General features: G+C 43.1%; 1 protein-coding gene across 5 annotated transcripts in view; it reads right to left on the reverse strand.

Annotated features, from left to right (window-relative positions):
• Positions 1–21878, reverse strand: part of TAOK3 (TAO kinase 3) — an 82216-nt gene that overhangs the window by 22380 nt on the left and 37958 nt on the right. For 2 of the 5 annotated variants that reach the window (XM_064674676.1, XM_064674677.1), the window contains 10 exons: positions 21591–21662; positions 20519–20620; positions 19554–19599; positions 18541–18637; positions 15828–15941; positions 14862–14953; positions 12767–12860; positions 11284–11365; positions 6210–6377; positions 3190–3396 (listed from right to left, as the gene is read on the reverse strand). In XM_064674676.1, the coding sequence (XP_064530746.1) occupies positions 3190–3396; positions 6210–6377; positions 11284–11365; positions 12767–12860; positions 14862–14953; positions 15828–15941; positions 18541–18637; positions 19554–19599; positions 20519–20620; positions 21591–21662 (1074 nt within the window). Of the gene's footprint in view, positions 1–406; positions 427–3189; positions 3397–6209; positions 6378–11283; positions 11366–12766; positions 12861–14861; positions 14954–15827; positions 15942–18540; positions 18638–19553; positions 19600–20518; positions 20621–21590; positions 21663–21878 lie in introns of those variants that run through there. The other 3 variants (XM_064674678.1, XM_064674679.1, XM_064674680.1) reach the window with 3 other exon arrangements.

Below are 21878 nucleotides of genomic sequence, written 5' to 3' on the forward strand. Positions count from 1 at the left end.
ATGGACTGAGATCTGCCCAAAGTAGCAGATATTATGGCCATTTTTTTTCCTCCCAGGAGTTTAGGACACAGATATAAATTAAATTACACAAAAAGCTACACATTCAATTATGGCTTTTTATTGTTATTATTGTTTTCTTCCTGTCCAGTGATTTTTCTTCCACCCTACCAGTTGTACTCTGCTGACAGGTGGGAGTCACCTTTGCTCAAAGCACAAGTTTAAAACACAGAGCTCTACTGCTGTCCCAAAGCTTTTGTGCTGTGGAAGGGGTGAGGCTGTGCCTGTTTTCCATGGAGGAATTACCCCAAATGCTATCTTCCACCAGGCAAAACCCAAGCACCTTGGCCATCATGAACTAGTACAGCCAGTGAAAACCAACCAGATCAGAACAGGTCATTTCACTTACCCTGTGACCACAAAACATTTTTGGAAGTTACAGCCAACTAGCAGCTGTTAAAAAAAAGAAAGAAAATGAGTTGTTTACAACTGCTTTTTACGACATCAGCCTGTTTCTTACGCTTTGCCTCTGCCTCAGGGGGGCTGGTCAGAGACGCCAGGAGGGCTCAGTGCAGATGCCTGAAGCCTCACCCAGCCAAGCACCACACAGCTGATGGTCTGCTCCTGATTTACCCAGGGTCAAGGCCACCCCAGACTGGCTCTCTGAAGCACTCAAGGCTGGGAACAAGATCTCACACAAGACCACAGGCTCTTCCATCCTACGTTTTGGTTACACACAACGTTCTGGGGCTGTGGTCCAAAAAAACTGAAAGGCCTCTCACACTTTGGAGCTTTGAGCCTTAGAAAATATCAACAATCCAGGCCATTTTGCCATCTTGGTCCCTTTACACAGCCTGGTACATCTGGAGGTTGTTAATTAACACATTTGTGGAATAGCATTGTTTTACAGAACACTTTTGATTTGACCCATGTCAAAACCAGCTCGTATGTGACCCTATTGCCCACATGATGCAGACAGCTGGCTGATCATGTTCATCAGTATTTTCTTTTTAGCCTTTAGAAGGCTGACTAAATGCAAAACAAAAGCTTAAATTAAACTTGAACCCCAGGTTCTTCCCATTTTGTTTGTGCTGGGCTCCAGAGTGACACCCAACACTTCACCACAGCTTCATCACACCTCCCAGAAACACAGTTAAAGCACGAAGATAAACTGAAGTCTTGGCAGAACAAGGAATTTTACCTTGAAAATAAAGTGGGACCTATGTGTATATAAACCCCCTGAAGTGTCCTGCTCCAAATTTAGTCTCTTCATGTGTATTAATATACACCTGATATACACATGAAGCAGTTTTCCATTTAAAATTGCATTCGCCAAAGTAACAGAGAATAAAAAATCATGTACTAAATTAAAACAATATATTTGCAGACTGGAATACATCCTGCTGCACACAGTCTAAATCTGCCTTATGCATACATCCAACTGAGGTGAGCATTTTCCAATGCAGAAGGAATCTACTCCACTGCAAGGATCAGCAATTGCAGCCAATTGTTAACTCCTCTGTGAAGACCATCAGTGCAGATCTGGTCTTTGTGCTTCCAAAATTACCCTAAAACACCTGTGTTAAGGGATCTACAGGTGATTTCTTTTTCAATAATTCAGTTACAAGTGTGCAAATCACCCTGGTTTTCCAAAACAGATAAAAATTTCCATGTGGTGTCATGTTTGTGCATCCTACTCAACTGAATGCCTTAATCTCAAGAGAACAGCTATGCAGAATTCTAAGAGGACTGAATTCACAGCATCAGAAATCCTGTATTTGTACTTTAGAAGTGCCATACAACCATTATAAAACACAACATTCTTCTTAAAACAAGCAGGAACTCTGCTCCTTTCACAAATGCCATTTATGTCTGCTGGGAGCAGCTCACATTTTGTTTTCATCAGCTGTAATGACACTGAGCAGTAACATTATAACCCATGTGTAAATCAGCCCCTCAAACTCCTATTTCAATGCTGTAGTAAATATGACTATTTAACAATGTGAAATTAAAGTTAAAACACATTTCTGAACCTACCCAAAATGAGAAAGAGCTTCAACTAAAACCACCCAGAACTAAAACCACCACATCAGTGGCACTGCTCTTCCCTCAGTACGGTTACTTGGGCTTGGCATTTGGTACTTAACACTGGTTTTTTCAGAGAGGTGAAAACAAAATCTTCTGTAAAGGTGCTTTCAAGTGTATTTCAGAAAGATGTAAACCCCTGAAACCTGTGCAACTTATCTGCCAGTATCTTCAAATACATAAGGCCATCTTTTGTTAAAGACCAAGTGCCTCAAAAGCTCCCTTTTGCAGGTACTTCGATATTCAGTGACACAAACACTGTATTTCAGGAGGAAAAACTGCTTACAAATATTTAGTTAGTTAAAACCAGGCTGTCCTGTAACCTTACAAACAAGAAATTCATGGCTTTCACGCTGCTGTAGTGTTTTACCTCCTCTGGCAAAAAGCAAAGACGTACACTTTGAAGTTCCTTGCAAATGCAATCCCACAACCAACCTACATTTTGCTGCCCACTAGCAATTGACACTGCTAAGGCCAAGCCAAAACTATTTTACTCAAACAAATAGTTGAGATTAGATGCTGACTTACAGCTAGACAACTTCAGCTTGGTACCTAGCACCAAGAAAAGGAAAGGCAGCAGATCACAGCATGCAGCAAAAGAGCAGAAAAGCATCGAGTGGAACTTGACTCCAAACATACCTCGTGGGAAGGGTCCAAAGTTCTGCAAACTTCCACTTCTCATGAGGGAAATCCAAGTGCAAGCGGATTTTAATCACACACTGTGACTGGTAAAGGGTTAGCTGAGCTGCTGTGACCACTTGTCAGCACAGCACAGGGCACAGAACAGTCATTCCCGAGGAGACAAGGACTGATGTCCCAAGCAGAGATGGAGAAGTGCACATGCGGGGCCGGGCGAGGAGGCACATGCAGCAAGTCTGGGTGAACCCTGCCTAGGCACTCACAGCTCTTTCATGAGCAGCCTCTTTCTGTTCTCAGAGGTTATTTAAATGCTTTTATAGAAAAAAAAAACCAACCCACAGAACCTGACTGTGGCAAGCCCAGCACCAGCTCCTGCTCTCAGCAGATGGCTCAGCACAAGACCAGAGCAGACGGACCGGGCGAGCCAAGAGGGACTGCAGGAAGCCATGGAGAGCACCAGGAACATACCTTCTTGTGAACAACGGAGGAACTGGAATTAATGGTGCTCTCGTCACTATGCATCATGACCAGCTCAGGGCTGCTCTCATCCAGGACCTCCTGCATGCTGCTCACACTGCTGCTCTGGCTGCCCGTGCTCACAGACATGCTGGGGATGGAATGGTTGCTGCCCAGACTGTCCATCTTCCTACTCAGGTTTGATCCATGCTCACTGTCCTATAAAACAAGGGGCATCAGTTACAGATACTGCAGGAGATCACCTGCCCAGCACGAGCCTGCAATGCCCAAAGTCTGTTTTAGAGGTGACTCTGCAGACTTCAAGGTCATTATTTTGCCAACTACATTTCTCGGGGTTGCTTGGGTTGTGGAATAATCTATATGGGGCAGGCAGCTTTTGCCTCTTCCCCTGTAATCTTACTGCATCGGGCTTCAAGTCCGTTTTTTTAAAGTATCAGTAAGTCTGGGCATGGTTCTTGGCTTGATAGGAGACATCCAGGCATACTGGATGACTGGTGGAAGGAGTCTCATAATTAAAAGAAAAAAATCTAAGTTTGAATTAAAACAATGCTCCAACACATTTCCTGAATCAGAAAAAATGTAAGACAATGAACCCACTGGTTTCTTATTTGATAAATTCTACATGGTGCTTAACAGGTGTAGAGGTTTTAACCTCTATGTCCCAAACAGTCAGCAATTATGTTTTATCAAGCTAAAAACCCCTTGAAACCTTGTGTTTTCAGCCAAGATGAAGGTGAATGAAGAATTTTAGGAGCTGACTCAGAAAAGCCTGCGTTATTTCAGGGGTTAAAACTTAAGATATAAATAAATAAATATTCCTCATGTAGGAGGTATTTTGGATTCTACAGACAAATTTCAGAAGTTAGCAGCCTTTTCTCTTGTTCCATACTCAGAGGAGTAGAGTAATCCCAGAGTATGTGCTTAGTCTGGACTGATTTAGTGAATTCATGGAGTCCTTTGTAATTAACTAGTGGCATTGATGAGGCTTGCAAGGAGTTCACAGTGAGGACAGAGCTCTGAACATCCTTCAGCTCCTGGTCTTAAACAGCCTTGACTCACTAAAATGAACAGCCTGCTGCTGCACCCAGTTTGTGCTGGCCTCCAAAGGGAGCTTGGGGAGAATTACATTACAAATCAATTAACAGGGAACTCATTTTGTTGGAGACTGACAGAAAAATAAAATTGAGACTTGACAGATTTGTCTTTGATTGTGAGATCATTTTTTAAGCAATCAGCAGATCATTCAGAGCCTGCATGAGAGCACTTAAAATCCAAAATAATACTGGTTTACAGAGAACATGAGAATGAAAATATTTTCAGGATGCTTATATAAAGTTGCAGGAGAAATAACATAATGAAGCATCTGAGATGAGGCAATGGCTGTGTAATTAATGAGTGTCTATGCACAAAGGACAGAGATGAGACTGCAAATGAAACCTTAACATTGGCTTCCTGGCTTCAACACTTTCCAAATGACCTTAACCTTCCTGTGAGAGCTCTGAGGAAAGCATTAGTAGTGTTCTGAGTGTTAAGGATTTGTAAGGCTCCTCTTCCACCTCAGAAGGCAGAGCAAGGAAGTGTCTTGTGGCATCCACAGCGGAGCAGGTGCTGTAACCAGTTAGGCAGCAACTGAAGCACGTGCTGTTCTCCTTCCACTGCTGAGTTAGTGACACACACAAGCAATAAATACAACCTCCTCTGCTGGGACACAGGCTCAGGGGTCAAATGCAGTGCAGAGCATGCTGTGCACATGCAGAGTGTGAATTCCTGGAGGTACAATAGCTCTTTCCCCTGCTTTTTGAGGAGTGGGGACAGGAGGAACAAGAGAGACATCTTTGAGTCTACTACTGCCACGTGTGTCCTGTTGAGCTTGGAACTGCTGAACAGTCAAGTGGGAAACCCATTCCCTGGCACCTTTCCTGCCCTGTCATTCTCCTGACATCTTGCCATGCATGGGGAGAGAAACTTGGGAGGCTTAAGTGCAGAAGTCTGACAATCCCCCACTCCCCAGCTAAGCTCCAGGTCTGGAAGCTGGAAGGTCAAAACAGGAGCAGCACTTGGTAGTTTAAATCACAGCAGATGCTGCTCTTGCTCCTTCTGTGCATCTCCATCCCAGGGAAGGAGAGCATGAAGTGCTGGTCCCCCCACTCCTGAACCTCTCTTACCTGACACCCAGGTGCCCATTTCTTAAACCAGAGCTCTAGTTCAGCTTTAAAGGAACATTTGACCTCAAAACCAAGTCCCTGAAGATATGCTGAGCTTGGGCACCTCTCTGTGTATCATTACCTCACTACACTGCAGCAAAAGCAATACAGACATCAATTTGTCTGTCAATGTTTTTCAGTGAGAACCAGTCATGGATTTATTTATCCAATGTGCCTGCACCAAGTGACATTAATTTCCATCTAAGCTCATCAACTGAAAAATGACTGGTTTCTTTCTCCACAGTTAAGGTCAATTATCATACACTGATTAAGTGGGTTGTTTATTACAAGATTTAAACTGAAGATGAGTCTTATGTCTTTAACCTTTAACTTTTTTCTCCTTTAATATTAAAGAATTTTAAAAAATAAGTCTTATTAATCCAGTGACTTGTTTCTCAGCTTATGATAGGCTTTACAGTAAAATCATGATAATTGAAAAAATATTAACACTGAGTGGTTTTGACTGTGCTGATGAGAAAGAACAGTTTGGGCAGTCAAAGACCCTCCTTGACACAGTCTGGGAACCACCTCTTGCAAAGAACTTCCCTCTGAGTGAGTTTCTTCCAGAAGAAAGGCCACCATTGGAAATAAACCCAAAGTTTTAGATGTGCATTTATTGGCAGCTTTAGCACTCACTAAGGGCTACTATTACTCAGTATCCTATCCTGCCTCTCTGCTGATCCAAATGATATTCCAACAGCATTCCTCACCTAGGCTGTGCTCGTTCTGCCATCTTAAGGAGAGGAACATCTTGCTTGCCCTAAAACTACTCGTAACGGTGCAAATGGGGTGACAAAACAGAAGTACCTCCTCCTCCTCCTGAGACTCGTTCAGAGGGCCATTCCGTGTCTCCTGGAAGAGGATTTTCTTCATTTTCCGGTACTGCAGGTTGTCCAGCTCCCTCACTGCATCCTTTGTCCTTTGGATGAGGTCTATGAGCACCCTGGGGGGTCGGTCTCGGCGGACAAAGTCGTGCTGAATCAAAGGAAATAAAAAAGCACCTGACGTGACACTGGAATGTTTGACATCAAAACAGGGACACGGGGGCTTTTGAGACCCCTGAAGTGACAGTTCCCATTCAGTGACTGGTCTGTTAATATTCCATAATTGGTAGCACCCTTTCTGAGGGACTCCACACACCCTGAGCTTGGGACCAGGGTCAGGTTTTCTGAGCTCTCCAGGCTACACAGTTGGTTTGCCCCTTCCTGAGGGGGTTCACTTGAAGCAGGTACAAGACAGTGCCACTTCAAACCTCAGAGGGCTTCAGAATGAACAAAATGCACAAAGGACAAACAAGGATCAATCCCGACTCTGCAACACTACCTGCAAAAGATTTCTCCTGCATCCATCTATCCCAAATCACACATAAAACCAGCAGGAAGGTTGCAAGGTTTATTTATACCTAAAGCACTTCTAGTCAGACTTAAAACAAAATCATGTTTTTATCAACTCCTGCACAGGTCTTAAGGGCAGACCTAATAAATTCTTTAATGGTATTTAAGTACATGATTAAAGGCTCTTCCCTGATTTATTAGATACGTTCTCCTGAACTGTACAACTGTCAATACAGTAGGAAAGGCTCCAGCTTTCCCATTTAACTTTGGCTAAAGCAGCCAGCCTGGGTGTACTTGCCAATATTCTGTATGGTATCACCACAGCTCAGTCTGTTGCTTAGTATGTACCCATGGAGGTGGCCTTAGGGCACAAACATCCCCTGCAATTTTGTAGAAAAACTTACAATAAAAAAAAGGAACTGAGGGGAAAAAGGTTGTTCTCTGCTGTGCATTGCAAGTGCCACAAGGGGCTTTTGTCAGAGCCTCAGCAGCTGGACCCACCTGCAAGGAAATCCTCAGGAGGGTCACATTTGCCTGCCTGGCCTCACAGCTCTGCTGTGGGCTCAGGGTCTCAAGAGCTAAAACATCCATCTGGAGCTGGAGTAACCAGCACATGAAACCCCAGTCCTCCTTAAAACAGGAGTCTTCAACAAAAGAGCTGAAAGGATGAGCTAATAATCTTTTAATGATTCGTAAATAAACAAGGGAAGTATCGTGCCACGGGCTTATTTCTAGTTTTTAATTGAATTCAAACTGTTGTGCATTTGAGTTTTGCTAATGGGGACAGCCAGTCATTTCAGTATCCATTTTTTGCTTGTAGTGATGGTGTTTATTTTTGAATCAGAGCTAAAAGTTCTAAACATCATTCTGCACAGAAACAAAATGAATCATTTCTGCTCCTCAACGGAGATAACCACCATTTACTTCTCTGTGAACAGCAACAATCTGCAGCTTATTTATGACTAGAAAAAGAAAAGGGACACATTTTTATCTCATTGTAAATCATTTTTAGAAAGCAGCAATGCATTTGGAACAGTGATCCTGAACTTAAATCCGTTCTGTATGTCCACTCAGATATTAAAGTGTGACCACATGGAAAGGGTAGACACACAGGGGAGAAAACCAAACCAAAAGGTTCTTGCAAAATGAGAATACAATTGTGACTGCCTACTTGCATTATGTGTCTAAACTAAAATGGATTTTGTCTAAATTAAAATGTCTAAATAAAAATAGAGTTGGACTTCATGATCCTGATGAGCCCCTTCCAAGTCAGCATATTTTATGATTCTATGATTGATTTGTCTAAATTACATATAAAAGATGCAGTCACCCCTCTGCTGGGTATTGTGCACCTCCAAGAAAAGATGGCTGAAAGGACTTAATTTATGTACTTCCTCCAAATTGCAAGAAAAACCCCCAAACCAACAAACCCCAGGCTAAAAAGGAAGAAGCTGTTAGTCTAAGGGCAAGGAGCACACTGACTGGAAAAGTGACTGCCAGAGATCAAATCTTCTGGGAACGTCAGGCAAGTTGAGAAAAATAGTTGAGAAAAGGATTTTAAAACACATTTTATAATTGATTTTAATATTAAAAGTGAAAAATATTAGTAAGATCATTTTTGGTTGTGGTTTGAGTTTGATTTTTTTTTAAATTTCAACTGCATTTTAACGTCACTACAGTCATTTGACTATTTTCATCTAGGACAGTGAGTGGAAACTGAGTTAATTTTCAAACACATCATTTAAAACTCAGTTTCCTTTAAGAAAATACGGCCATGAAAATTGTCTTTATTCCTGTTTATGGCACACAAGTGAAAAGCCCTCAAAAGACAAAAAATATTCCAAGTCTTATAAACTAAGAACCTTTTGGGAGAGCTACTGCAGGAGGGAAGCACTGCTGTGGAAGTCTAAAACCAAGTAAAATACTGAATATACATCATTTCAGACTGAGATCTCAGCTCTAATTGTTTGTACAGGCTCCAACCTAAGGTACTCAGGAAATCACATCCTTCAATGAACTCAGCCTGTTCCTAGAGAGCAGCAAGGCTGCCAATCCACAGGAATGAATCATTCCAAAACCCACAACATAAACCTATTAGTTGGTCAGCGTGCTACAAGCAGAATCAGAGAACAAAATGCTGGTTATTTGCCACAGCACAAGAAAAAAAAAATATATCTATATACCAGGTGCCAAAGAGAGCACAAACAGCTCCTTCATCAGCCTCTACCTGCAGCAAAGGCACGAGAGTTAAACACACTCTGTGGTCTGGGCTTAAAGAGAGGACAGGAGTGAGCACAAAGCTGGCTCAGAAACACCCAGAAAAATGCATTTTACTGAGCTGAAAGAGCACCAAGAGGAGCCATAAAACACAAGCTGATGGAAGCCTTAGCACAAAAAGCAGCATGGAAAGGCTGTCAGGTGGACACAGAGCAGCAATCGGACCGACTGTGGGAATGAAGCAACACACCCAGCGGAGCCAGCAGTGCCTCTGCTCAGCTATTTAGGGAAAAGCTGACTCCTGTTTACCTGGTGTGGAACAGCAGCATGTCATGCAATTGGCACCAGCAACCAGAGGGATAGCAGGGCTACTAATCAATTTTAAAGGAAGGCAAGACTTAAAAGAAAAGGAAAAAGCCTTATGGAAAAGGGGCTGAACAGGATTTCACACACCTCCCTACCTTCTAGTGGAAGGCTGCTCCTGAATTTCCCAAACACAAAGCCCTTGGAGTTATAAACAGTTCCTATAATTTCTCAGGTAAACTGAAACCAAATGACTTAAACTGGAACTGATTTATGATTCACTGACAAAACCTTGGCAAACATCACTCCCAGCACAAGTCCCCCTCCCACAGGCTCTTGGCAATTATGGACCTGTACAGGCCCTTTCCAAAATGATTCAGTTATTTTCAAAACAAGTTTAATTAACTGGGTACAGTATAGAAACTATTAAAGAGAAATAAACAACTTTTAAGTTTGGTGGTTTGATTAGAGGAGGAAGTTAACCTTGGCCTATCCTCTCAGTGCTGCTTTCAGCTGCCAAGTGTGATGCATGAATGTAGGAAAAGAAGAAAACAACAACAAAAAAAATAAACAAAAAGAGGATCAGAAAGACCCAAATGGGTGATTTACAGCAGAGCAAAACCAAGAGCTGCAGTGACCCTGAGATGAGCTCAGCTGGTTAGAGCATGGTGCTAATAACACCAAGGTTGTGGGTTTGATCCCTTCACTTAAGAGCTGGAGTTGATCCTTGTGGGTCCCTTCCAACTCAGAATATTCTGTGAGATCAGGCAGAAAGATCATTAAAAGATAAAAACCCAAAAGGTATGGACAGGTAAAGAATTAATCATGCTCACATTAGTATTATCAGAGGAAAAAAAGGTCTCTGAACTTCATCTGTGTCTGTGAAAAAAACCCACAAGACAGGACAGCTCAGAGCATCCCACAGAGACCAGTCCTGCTCTGGACAGGAGACAATCATAAGTCATCCAGTGTCTTCCCATCTCCAATACCTGCATTCCTTTCAATAACCAGTCCTTATCTGTAAATCTTTATTTAAGACCTCAATCCTCTGATCATCTCAAAGCACTGCCAGCTCTGCAAAAAGATCTGCTACTTCCTTGAATCTCACAGAAACCCCATAAAGACTTGGTAGCAAGTATTGCCTGTTAAACAACAGAGAAATAGCATTTTTCCTCACTGGAGAAGGTAAGGAGAAAAAAAAAATAAATAAAAGGAGCATTAGCAAGTTAACAGTTGCATCACTTTACACAAAACTGTGCAACTGCTCCAGAAAGGTCTTTGCTTTCACTAAGCTTCACCAAGGTGTAGTTTCCCCCATTCCCTCTGCCCCCAGAGTTGCATCCAGTTTCCTCCCTCATTTCTCTCTGCTTTTCCAGAGACCACACAGTGCAGCAGGGTCACAGCTCAGGGCACAGCATGGCAGAGAGGCTGCTGAAAATTCCTTCTTCATCCCAGCTGCAGCAAACACACCCCCAAGTGCTGCCTACACAAACTATGGGCTGGAATTCACTGTTGCAGCACAGATTTAACTCACCCAGCTCTGGACCTGTTTCTCCCTGGTAATACTTTCACTAAAAGCATCGTCTTGGGAAATAAAAAATCAGTTAAAAAATAAAAACCAAGATTAAATCCTTCTACCCCTCTTGGGCTGACAGGTTTTTCCTTCAGCTAAAATCCCTGTTACTCACACTGTTATCCCATGAGGATTGCAAGTTCTCCAACATAAGTAACTCCTCACCCAGTAGCAGAACTGGTTTAACCACACAGTCCACCTCTGCTTTCCTCCACTAGTTCAAATCTTGAGCATCAGGTTACAAAGAGAATTGACTGACATAACAGACAAAGTCAGGAAATAATAAACAGCCTAAAAGAAAAGTCTCAATCTCTATTGATTCAGATAAGAGCAAAATCAACCTTTTTTTTTTTTTTTTTTTTGTAAGGGCAAGAATTTGTTCACCATCTTTACAATTATCCTGGTAGACAAACAGATTTTCCCCCACATTTCTGGAAAAGATTTGATAAATTACCCGTAACAAATCTGTTGATGATGGCCTTTCCTGAGGTATTTTCTGTAAGCAGTAATCAACAAATCCCCTAAAGGAGTCTGTCCTGTAAATGAAAAAAAAAAAAATAAAAAAAAAGTTCTAAATGAAAAAAAGAAGCTTAGGATGTGCAATATATGCCAACTTATAAGTGCAAAGCAAAAGAAAAATCTTGACTAATTTGTTCTTAAGTTCTAGGGCAGAGAAATTAACTGGATTTTCCAAATTGAGTGAGTTGATCCCATCAGGTCTTTCACAATTAAGGACTGTTGAAACAAGAGTGGACACACAACTATCCCCAACCACAAACCAAAAACCAAGGAAGAACTACATGTGCCAGTCACTATTTAAAATTTTACTTCAACTACTGAAAAACAGATGACAATGAAATTATTGGGAAGTCCAGAAACACACTCATTATTACTCTCTGGGAGCTTGTAACACTGCCTCATTAAAGCCTCTCAATGCAATGCTTAGTTCAGCAATATTTTAGGCTTTATTTGAGGTTGTATCACAAGTGGAAAGAAGAAAACTGGTATTTTAGGTGCCACTGAACTTGCACAAAAGCCACCTCGCTGACTCCCTGTGCCCTCAGAGCCCCAAAGAGCAAACAGGGGACCATAAACACTGATTTTTATGCTCTATTCACAGTTATCTTTACTCTGCTTTGCAAACTCTGCACAGAAAATGGGTATCAGTGTCCAGGTAGGAGACCAAGTTCTTCAAATCTTGAAAAACAGGTGAAAGAGAGATGATGAAATAAGGAAACTGGAGTGGTTGGGATAAAACGAGCAGCAATTCAATAGTTATGCTGCTCAAACGCCCCACAGAGAAACAGGGGATCTTCACGTTTCTCCAGGAGCTTTTGTTTCAAGCCTTCTGCAGATTCTTGCCAGGCACCACTCCACAGCAACACTCCACTCTTGGGAACAGGGAGCAGGAAAGGGAGCAACCCCTCTGCTCCCCCAGAATAACAAAAGCATTCCTGTGTCAGAGCTCAGACTCTGGAACACACCTGGAGCGTGGGGAGCATTTACTGGCCACAGAGCTCTGATGGTTTTTGGAGTCACTCACTGAAAAAAAAATATCCAATTTCCTCTCTGTTCTGTGCATCCCTCCCCTCCCTTTCTCCACGTTTCAGCTGCACAAAGGTACCGACAATTTTTCTGTCAGGGATCTTCTGCAGCTGGAAACTTCGCCGATGCCGATTTAACGCGTCTGAGAATATTTTAATTCCTACAGCATCCACAGCCCCATAATTAACACCTCCACTCACTTGGACTGCAGCACAGCCAAAGTGACAGAAGGGCAAAACTGAGCCAGCCTACACAGGAGCATGACTTGAGAACAGAGGCAAATGACTGCACTGCAACCAACACTTTCCTTGTCAGAGTTTAACCGTGCAGAGCATCACAGAGCATTTTCAGGGAAATAAGCAACAAAAATAATCTGTTAATTGCTCTCTTACCATTCATTTGATTGTAACGTAGGGGAATCGTTCTGGGCTATGTGATATAAGGCACTCATTGCATTCATGTTGAAAAGTGGAGGCTTCCTCTCAGCTAGAAAGAGAAGAGAAAGGTGTGATAAGGCAGCCTGGAAAGAGAGGAGAAAGATATGGAAGTACAAGCAGGGTATCACTGCTGAATCCATGGCTCACTGCTGTCGTCACATCTTTTGGGCTAATTATTTTAATATTCCAGGTTAGATCAGGACACCCACTCCAGAAAAGCTGCTGTTCACTTGGAGAGGAATGATGAAATCCAAAACTGGCAGGACACAAATTATAAGGAAAAGCTTCCAGTAAATTTTATCTTAACTGCAACATCTCATACCTGACTCTCTGTGGTAAAATCAGCTGCAACTAAATAAACCTGAGCTCAGGCACAGCAGGTCAGGGCCAGGACATGCTGTATCAATCCCTACAGATCTTTGCTGCACTGCTGAAGCATCTGAATCGTGGAAAAGAGGGGCTGCCTGCCTCATTTATCACAGGCAGGACATGCAAGTGGGACAGTTTACCAAATTCACTTGCCAGATGTGTCCTTAACTCTCCCTAACTAAAATCCTACCTAGTCCTTGCACTGGGAGGGCACCTGCCTACCAGCCCCTGACCTTTCAGGAGAGATCTCACACAGAAATTGGGAAAGGCTGGTTTTCATCACCACCCAAGGTCAGTCGTGCCAGTCAGTGATGCCAAGATTTTTCAGTTCATGTCAGGTCACAGCAGTCACTTGTCCTTGCCATGCACACGCAGGCAAACCACCACATTTGCTTAAATTCTTTAAGCACTACTTGCTTTCAGCTACACAAGTAATTAAGAAGAAATAAAGAATTCAGAAATTAAGCCAAATGCTGCTCAACAAGAGATTTCCTCCCACTTCTACCTGACCCCCTGTTCAGACAGGGAATCATGCAAAGGCAAGGTCTGAAGTTTAAAAAGAAGTTTAATACTTCCCAAAGGGGTAATAGTAAAAAAAAGGAAATCCATCAACTCTGTAAAATGGTTTTGAGGTTCCTGAGTGAAAAGCTCCACAGAAATTCTGGTACCAAGAGAGTTTTGTCCACATAAGGTTGCACAGTATCTCTCCTACTGCTGTGATTTACTCCTTGAGAGGTTGTAACATTGCTGAACTCCACACAAACAAAACCCAGTGGCCATGCAGAAGAAGAGAAGTCTAAAACTTCTGATTTTGGCATTTTTTATATCAAAATACAGAGTGTGTCAGCGTGCTGGCACATGAAATACAACACTCAGTTACCAGTCACCTACATCATCACCATCTCCACACTGGAGACAACATTTCTTCCCATTCTGCACATCCCCTCTTTGTTATCTCACATGTATTTCTCCTGATTAAACACTTATCAATACCATTTTCAGTGAACTCACCCTCACAATAAGTTATTGATGTACTATGTTAAGTATAATCCATATCAAGACTATTTCTGAGAATACTCTACTCAGCACATGGAAGGTCAATATTCAAAATCAAAATGCACTCCAAATCTGCTCTGTATACCTGCCATCACATCCACATCTGCTCCAGGCTGTGTATCATTTGCCCTTGCAGTGCAAACCCTTCTCTTCTCATGTGAAGAGCCTGTCCACAATGATTCACGGCCCAAACTTTCAGCTGAGATTGAAGATTTTTGTTTCAGAGAGCAGGGATGTAAGAAGAGTTGAAAATTAAACCTAAGCCCCTCCTGACACACAATCCTTAGGACACCAGTTCCCTTGACATAACAGCTGGAACAACTCTCTCAGAATCCAGCTTGGAAAATACAGATGACAAATAATGGTTTCCTCTCACACAAGAGTAGAATCCTCTGGTTGTTAAGGGAATAACCAAGCACACCAGACTAACATGGAAACACAGCACATCAGTGGCTTGCCAACGAGTTAAATCTTTAACTCAACTGTCAGTGTTTTCCAAGTCAGGCATTTTAAAGAGAGAAAAAAAAAGACTCTTATGAGGAATAAGAATCTTCCTCTTTTTCAGGACTTCCTAATATATTGCAGACAGGGAATTAGTCATCTCAGCTGCCATGTATTTACTCACCTAACTCGATACACGTGATTCCAAGGGACCAGACATCCACCTTCCCGTCGTACTGTCCCTCGTCCATAGCAAGGATCACCTCTGGTGCCATCCTGCCAAGCACAGAGCAAAGGGCAGGTTAGGGCACATGGATGTCACTCCCAGCACATAAAATGAGGGAGACCCCCTAATCCCAAAGGCATTGTACCTGCAGGCAGACAGCAAGGGCTGGGAGAGCCCTAAATGGGGGAAAAGGACCCCCTGCACTCTCACCAGAGCTGGTGAGCCTCCCATTGGCACACCAGGAGAATTTTCCAGCAGATTTATGCAGTCTGTGGGCATATCTATGAATGGAACAGGGAAATCTGGAACAGTGGGGAAATAAGGTGGTCCAAGAAAAAGGGATGAGGCAGGGGAAGAAGAAGAAGCAGCAGGCCCAGCCTGCAAAAATCCAGCCTCTTAAATTGTGTTCGTCCAAGACAAACAGGCTTCCTGCCAAATGGCCTCATTCAGGGCCACAGTGACCTCCCAGCAATTCCTGGGGCCTCTGCCACAAAATCAGTGGAGCATGGAGCTGTGCTGGTCCACTGTGTTAGGAATGCCAAGGAACTCAAGTGACCCTTCAGCAAGTTCCTTCAAAACAGGATTTAAGTGGCTGTGTGACTTGCAGTCTGCATGGCCAGATTAACAGGATTGCCTTTCTCCATGGGGCTGTTTTAGTTCCATTACCTATGGCAAATGTTAATTATTTTTAAGCCCATGGCATTGCAACAGTGGAGCCATTAACTGGTGGCATTTCCAAGTGCTGCACAGCCTAACACTCTACTCATGGACACTGAGGAAAGACACACTTCCTCAAGACCTGGATGCAGGGATGTTAGGAAAACTTCTTGGTTAATAGAAGTTCTTATGCTACATATTACTGTGAAATACTGAAAATGGAAGGTAAGTTTTATAAAGGACTGAAGTACTACAGGCTTTACTCACCAGTAAGGCGTTCCCACAAAAGAGTTGGCAGGGGAGACTATAGATGCAGACCCAAAATCAGCGAGTTTCACTTGACCTGGTTCTGTTAGGAGAATATTTCCAGCTTTAATATCCCTTTAAAAGAAAAAAAGAGAAAAGTATGTGTGCAAGAACGAACACCTCAAAAGTACAAGAGAGAGAGAACACATGCTGTCCCCTTTGCTGTCACCTCCACTGCCACCTTCCCTGTACAACAACCAAGGGGATGGAGCATCTCTCCTATGAGGAAAAGCTGAGAGAATTGGGTTTGTTCAGCCTGGAAGAGAGAAGGCTTTGGGGTGACCTAATTGCAGCCTTCCAGTACCTGAAGGGAGGCTACTAGAAAGATGGACAGAGGCTATTTGCAAGGGCCTGGAGTGACAGGACGAGGGGAATGGATTCAAACTGACAGCCAGTAGGTTTAGCTTAGATATTAGGAAAAAAAAATCTTTACTGTGAGGGTGGTGAGGCCCTGGCAAAGGTTGCCCAGAGCAGTTGTGGCCGCCCCATCACTGGAAGTGTTCAAGGCTAGGCTGGACAGGGCTTGGAGCAACCTGGGACAGTGGAAGGTGTGGGTTGGAACAAGATGAGTTTTAAGGTCCCTCCCAACCCAACCCAAACCATTCTGTGATTCTATACGACGACTCAGCAGCCACGTCAAGACACCAGCAATATATCCACTAGCCCTGTGCCTGCGATTAAACAACGACAGCCGTCTCCTCCCGAGCCATCCGCAGGGTGACCCGGGATGCGGCGGGCGCGGGGATGCGCGGGAGGCTGGGCCTGCAGTGCCGCTCCCTCGCCACCAGGTGTCCCCCCCGCGCCAGGTCCCCGACCCCAAAATTCGGTCCCCGATCCCAAAAATTCGGTCCTTTCTCCCTCTCGGCATTGCCTTCACTGTCCCCAGGGCCACAGGAGTGGTGCACAGCAGCAAACGCTGCTCCCCGCCCAGCCAGGACTGGCTCTCTCGCCTCTCCTTTTCACACGCAAACCCAGAAATCCCTTGACAAGTTTTTTTCTGGGAGAGCAGATTTGCCTTCCCATCCCAGAAGTTAAAAGGTGGAATACCCCTTGGATGAAAAGCAGGTCTCAGAACTACAGGATAGTTCAGGCTGGAGGGGACCACTGGAATCACCCAGCCCGAGTTCCCTTGTGAAGGAAGGGCCACCTGGAGCAGGTGACACAAGAATGTGTCCAAATGGGTTTGGAATGTCTCCAGAGAGGGACAGTCCATGCCTTCCCTGGGAAGCTGTTCCATAAAGAAGTTTTTCCTCATGTTGAGGTGAAACTTGTGTTTTAGTTTATGGCAGTTTCTTCTTGTCCTGTTGCTGGGCACCACTGAGAAGAGTCTGGCACCATCCTCTGACCTCCCTTGGAGATATAAATATGGATTGATGAGATCTCCACTCTGTTTTCTTAGGAAGATCAATAGGAACAACCCACATGGCCCTTCCAGCAGCAAATCCCTTATGGGTGCTCCCAGAACTCTGCAACAGCAAAGGAACTTCCCAGTGGGAAAGAGAAGTAACCATTTCGGTGTTGACATGGAACAAGGATGCTGATGGAAAGGCCACATGGAGTAGGTGGTATTCATCAGGGGAAACTGCTGAATTCACAACACATAACTGCACCATGCTAGGAACTGCTATCAAAAAAACCCCCTCATTCTCAATAGTGTCCATACAGGGAGTCATTAACTATAAATAACCATTCAATGCACTTTGAAAACATGTAAAATACTTCAAAACAGGTATTTTACACGCAAATACGGGGAAAGGACTCATCCAAAATAATAATATTTTCATTTCATAAATTGGAATGCATTTATTTTTTTTAATTTAATATGATTTAACCATGTATAGATATGCCCCAAATAGTTATTTTAACAAGCAACAAATAATTCCTGTCTCTAAAAATCCCTCACTGACTCAGCCTCAGATACACCAATTTTTCGTTTCAAGATTTCCAGTAGACTACAAAGAGGCTTTTAGCCCCATAAATCAGTTTCAAGTTGCTTTATTCTGATGAATTCCCACCCATTAATCCAGTTCTCATCCACTTCACAAGTCCCTGACATATCAGTGGTACCCAAAATTAGACCAAAGAAATGAAATCAAATGAGAACATGCAACACTGCTGACAAATGAGTAAAAAAAAAAATCCAAACTCCTGAAAAACACCACATTATGAACGACAGATCTAGGAAGTGCCCGTATAAAATCTTCCTCTGCCTGTGAGCTTTGATTTCTCCTGAAGTGGTTTTATCCCTGACTTACACTTCCACTGTCTGATTTCTGAAAGCATAAAGCTTTACCTTCTAATATGTAAAATATTCTCTTAAAACCAGCATAGCACTACATTCTAATTGACAAATTTAGGGTGATATTTTCCTGTTAGTGTTTAGTGCCAACATTCTTTTTTATCAGGGTCTGCAGAGAACTATTGCCAACATGGAAGAGAATCCAGCACAGGACAGACCCACATTAAACTATTTCAACCAAAAAAATACACTCCCTAACAGCCAGCAGCTTTTATTTATACATCTACCTTGGCACTAGGAGTACTGACATGTCCATTAGTGAGAATTTTGGTACAATAATTTTTACCAGAGTTGTTTAAACACAGTGAAGCAGATTTTAGACATCAGAAAAGAGCAGATGGAAGGAGCTCAGCAGCCCCCAAGCTCCAGCCTTACCTATGGATCTTACAGTGAGAGTGCAGGTAGGCCAGCCCCTGCAAGGCACCGTGGGTGATGGCAGCAATCTCCACTTCCTGAAGTGGCTTCTTGTGAACTAATAAAAAATAAATTAAAAAAAAAAATCAAGAAAAAACCCCCCAAAAACAGAAGAAACTACGAGTGATCTTTTCCTGAGAAAGTGGAAGAGAAGGAACTCCCCCAAATCTGGTACAAAGAGGTGCCCTGAAGCACCTTCCATATATCCCTAAATATGACCAGCATGTGCTTTGGCTTGACTGCATCTTAATGGCATTAAGCTGCCACTTTAGATGGGACATTGGGAAGAAATTCTTCCCTGTGAGGGTGGGGAGGCCCTGGCACAGATTGCCCAGAGAAGCTGTGGATGCCCCATCCCTGGAAGTGTCCAAGGCCAGGTTGGACGGGGCTTGGAGCAACCTGGGCTAGTGGGAGGTGTCCCTGCCCATGGCAGGGGGTGGGACTGGATGACCTTTAGGTCCCTTCCAACCCAAACCATTCTGTGATCTTACACACAGAAGACTTGGCCCACAAGGAGGACTAGTTTTTGCAAACTTTGGCTTAGATTCCCTATTTCTCTGCAGGTGCTGTTCTAGTTTTGAGGTCACATCAGCCTCTCGTTCTATTCAACCATCTGTAATTATTCCTACAAACTACAAGGCAAGGACAAAGGTGATCTCTGCAGGATTTTATGATGGATTTTCAGAAAACAGGCAGACTGCTTCAGCCAAGAAGGCACCAATTACAGGAACATAGCTATACACATTTATACCTTCATTTTACAACACAAAAACATGCATACAGCACTGGCCTCCTGGGAAAGCCTCAGCTTACCCTTGATGTCCCAGATTCTAGGGACAAAATGGAGCAGGACAGACAGACCACCTCTACTATCTGCAAAACCCCAGCCTGTGAGAAAACAGCCTCCCACCATACTCAGTAGGGGCACCAGCAGAAAGAAAACCAAAGACTATATAAAACTATATAAAACTTACCCTCTAGCAAATCAGAAGCTGATCCTAAACAGTACTCCATAACCAACTGGAGGAAAAAAAAAAACAACAGGTCTTTAAGCACTTTTTGAAGCGTTTTGAAACTATAAAAATGTCTTTACAACTAAGGAAGGGCTGCACACAGAAAATTTAAGTCACATGGTAACTTTAATGCCCTGGTTAAAAAAAAAAATAAAATATTTACCCAAGTAATAGCTAGCATTTGTTACTTTTCCATCAGAAGATGCAAAATCTGACTTTATTTTAGTACTGTTTCACCACAAAACCAGTATTGCTCTACAGCTATTCAAGTAGGAAATTCAAATCAGACTTTGAGACATGGAAGGACAGTGTTGCAAGTTAGTTCTTGCCCTTTATTCTGTGCCTTTTCCTTGAATAATCAATAATAATGTTGCTCCTGGAAGGTGTCCCTGCCCATGGCAGGGGATTGGAACAAGATGATCCTTAAGGTCCCTTCCAACCCAAACCATTCTGTGATTTTATGATTCTGGAAGTAACAGGGGCAGACACTTCCCCACACACAGTTCCTGCTCGAATGGCTGAGAAACAGCCACAGACACAAATAAAACCTGAAGTTGCAAGAAATGCAACCAATGGTGAACAAAATAAGATCCTGCAAACACTTCAGCAACGTCAAGACATCTTTCAAGGTTGTGAAGAGGGTTTAGACACTGAGAAATTTGTGGGTAGAAGCTGTAGAGGATGTTCCTTAGTAAGTGTTTAATCCATATGAACACAGAGACCTGCCTCAGAGAAGCAGGGATTTCTCACAATATTTTAAGTATTTATTTCCTGTGGATTACCTGGAAGATTCTTCAGGTGAAAGGGTCTGCAGGCAGCATGGGATGAGTACTGCTGCATGTATAGACACTGCCTGCACTGAGTATTTGACTGCTGTGCTGTGCATTCTCTGCCCATGCAGACCTAAATGCCCATCACTGACTCACCCATGCCGTGTGCTCTTTCAGGTAACAGCCCTTGTACTCTATGGTGTTGGGGTGCTTCAGCTGTTGCAGAAACTTGACTTCTTTGATGATATCCTGCCATTTCTAATGAAAATAAAAAGGCAAAAAGTATAAATACATTTGTCTGCTTAATCCTCTACGTCCTCTCAATCAGGACAGTCTGAGAAGCGACCATAAAACTACTGTGCAATATGAAGATGGTAAGAGTCAGAGCTGTAAAAGCACAACTGAACATCAGCTGTGTGGATCCTCACTGCACTGAGACATCCCCAAGACACATTTAAACAGCTTGAGGATTGCAAAAATTATTTTTCCCCCTCATTTTAACTGCAGTACATTTTACTTAAATGCTACTGTTTTACACAGTGGGTCTCAAACTTAGTTACAAACCCACCTGCCCCACGAGACACCAGAATTGCTACAGAGTGTGGCAATGAGCTGCTCACCTCCTTCTGTAACGCAGCATAAAACCACTGACATTTGGGAGACCAACAGGGAAGCGAGGAAAAAATGAGTTTAAAACATCCCTGTTTGCTCTTAACAAACAAACACACCCTGCAGTGCATGTCAAAGCACCAGTCCAAAGGAACAGTGGACCCAAGTTCATGGCACCACAACGCAAAAATAAGAGGAACAATTAAAAAGCAACAGTTGAAACGAGACTGATTTTCTCAATACAAGGTCTCTGCAGTTTTAGATTATAGATCCTGAAGAGTGTTTCACATGAGTTATACATTACAGAGAGCTGTGGTTATGGCTCCAGTGGCCAGTGTGCTCTTACTGCATTATTACTGAAATTATTTCTGCAACAACCCCCATACAGGCATTTTGAATCCCCATTCACTTCCTTAAACTGAACTATTTGTCAAAATTTGCATAAACTCATTTTCCCTCCACAGAACTCCACGCTTCCCATGGAAGGAAGGGAGCAGCAGCTCCTGCATGAAAAGCTGTTCTGCTGGGGTCAAATCAAACCTGCAGCTCATTTCACTGCTCAGATTTACACTATGGTTGCCACAGCTTCTGCAGGAAAAATTGCCTTTATCCATCTTACCTCATTCGTTTGCTTTCCACTATAGGACATCTTCTTGACTGCCACCACCTCATTAGTGTGGGAATTTGTAGCCTGGAGTAGGGAAAGAAATAGATTGAAAAAAGCTTCATTTTTTTTCCTCCCCATGGAGTGAGCTGTGCCTGTGGCAAACACAGGCTTTTTTCCTCCTCTATCATAACCTTACAAGTTCCTACATCTCAGAGATGTCTTCCTTGTGATAAGATTTACCAGACAACTATTAGGATACTTTTCCCTGACTTTATCTCTCCACACCTGCTGTTCCCCTCT

Source organism: Pseudopipra pipra, chromosome 18 (genome assembly GCF_036250125.1).
Source record: "Pseudopipra pipra isolate bDixPip1 chromosome 18, bDixPip1.hap1, whole genome shotgun sequence".
NCBI lineage: Eukaryota > Metazoa > Chordata > Aves > Passeriformes > Pipridae > Pseudopipra > Pseudopipra pipra.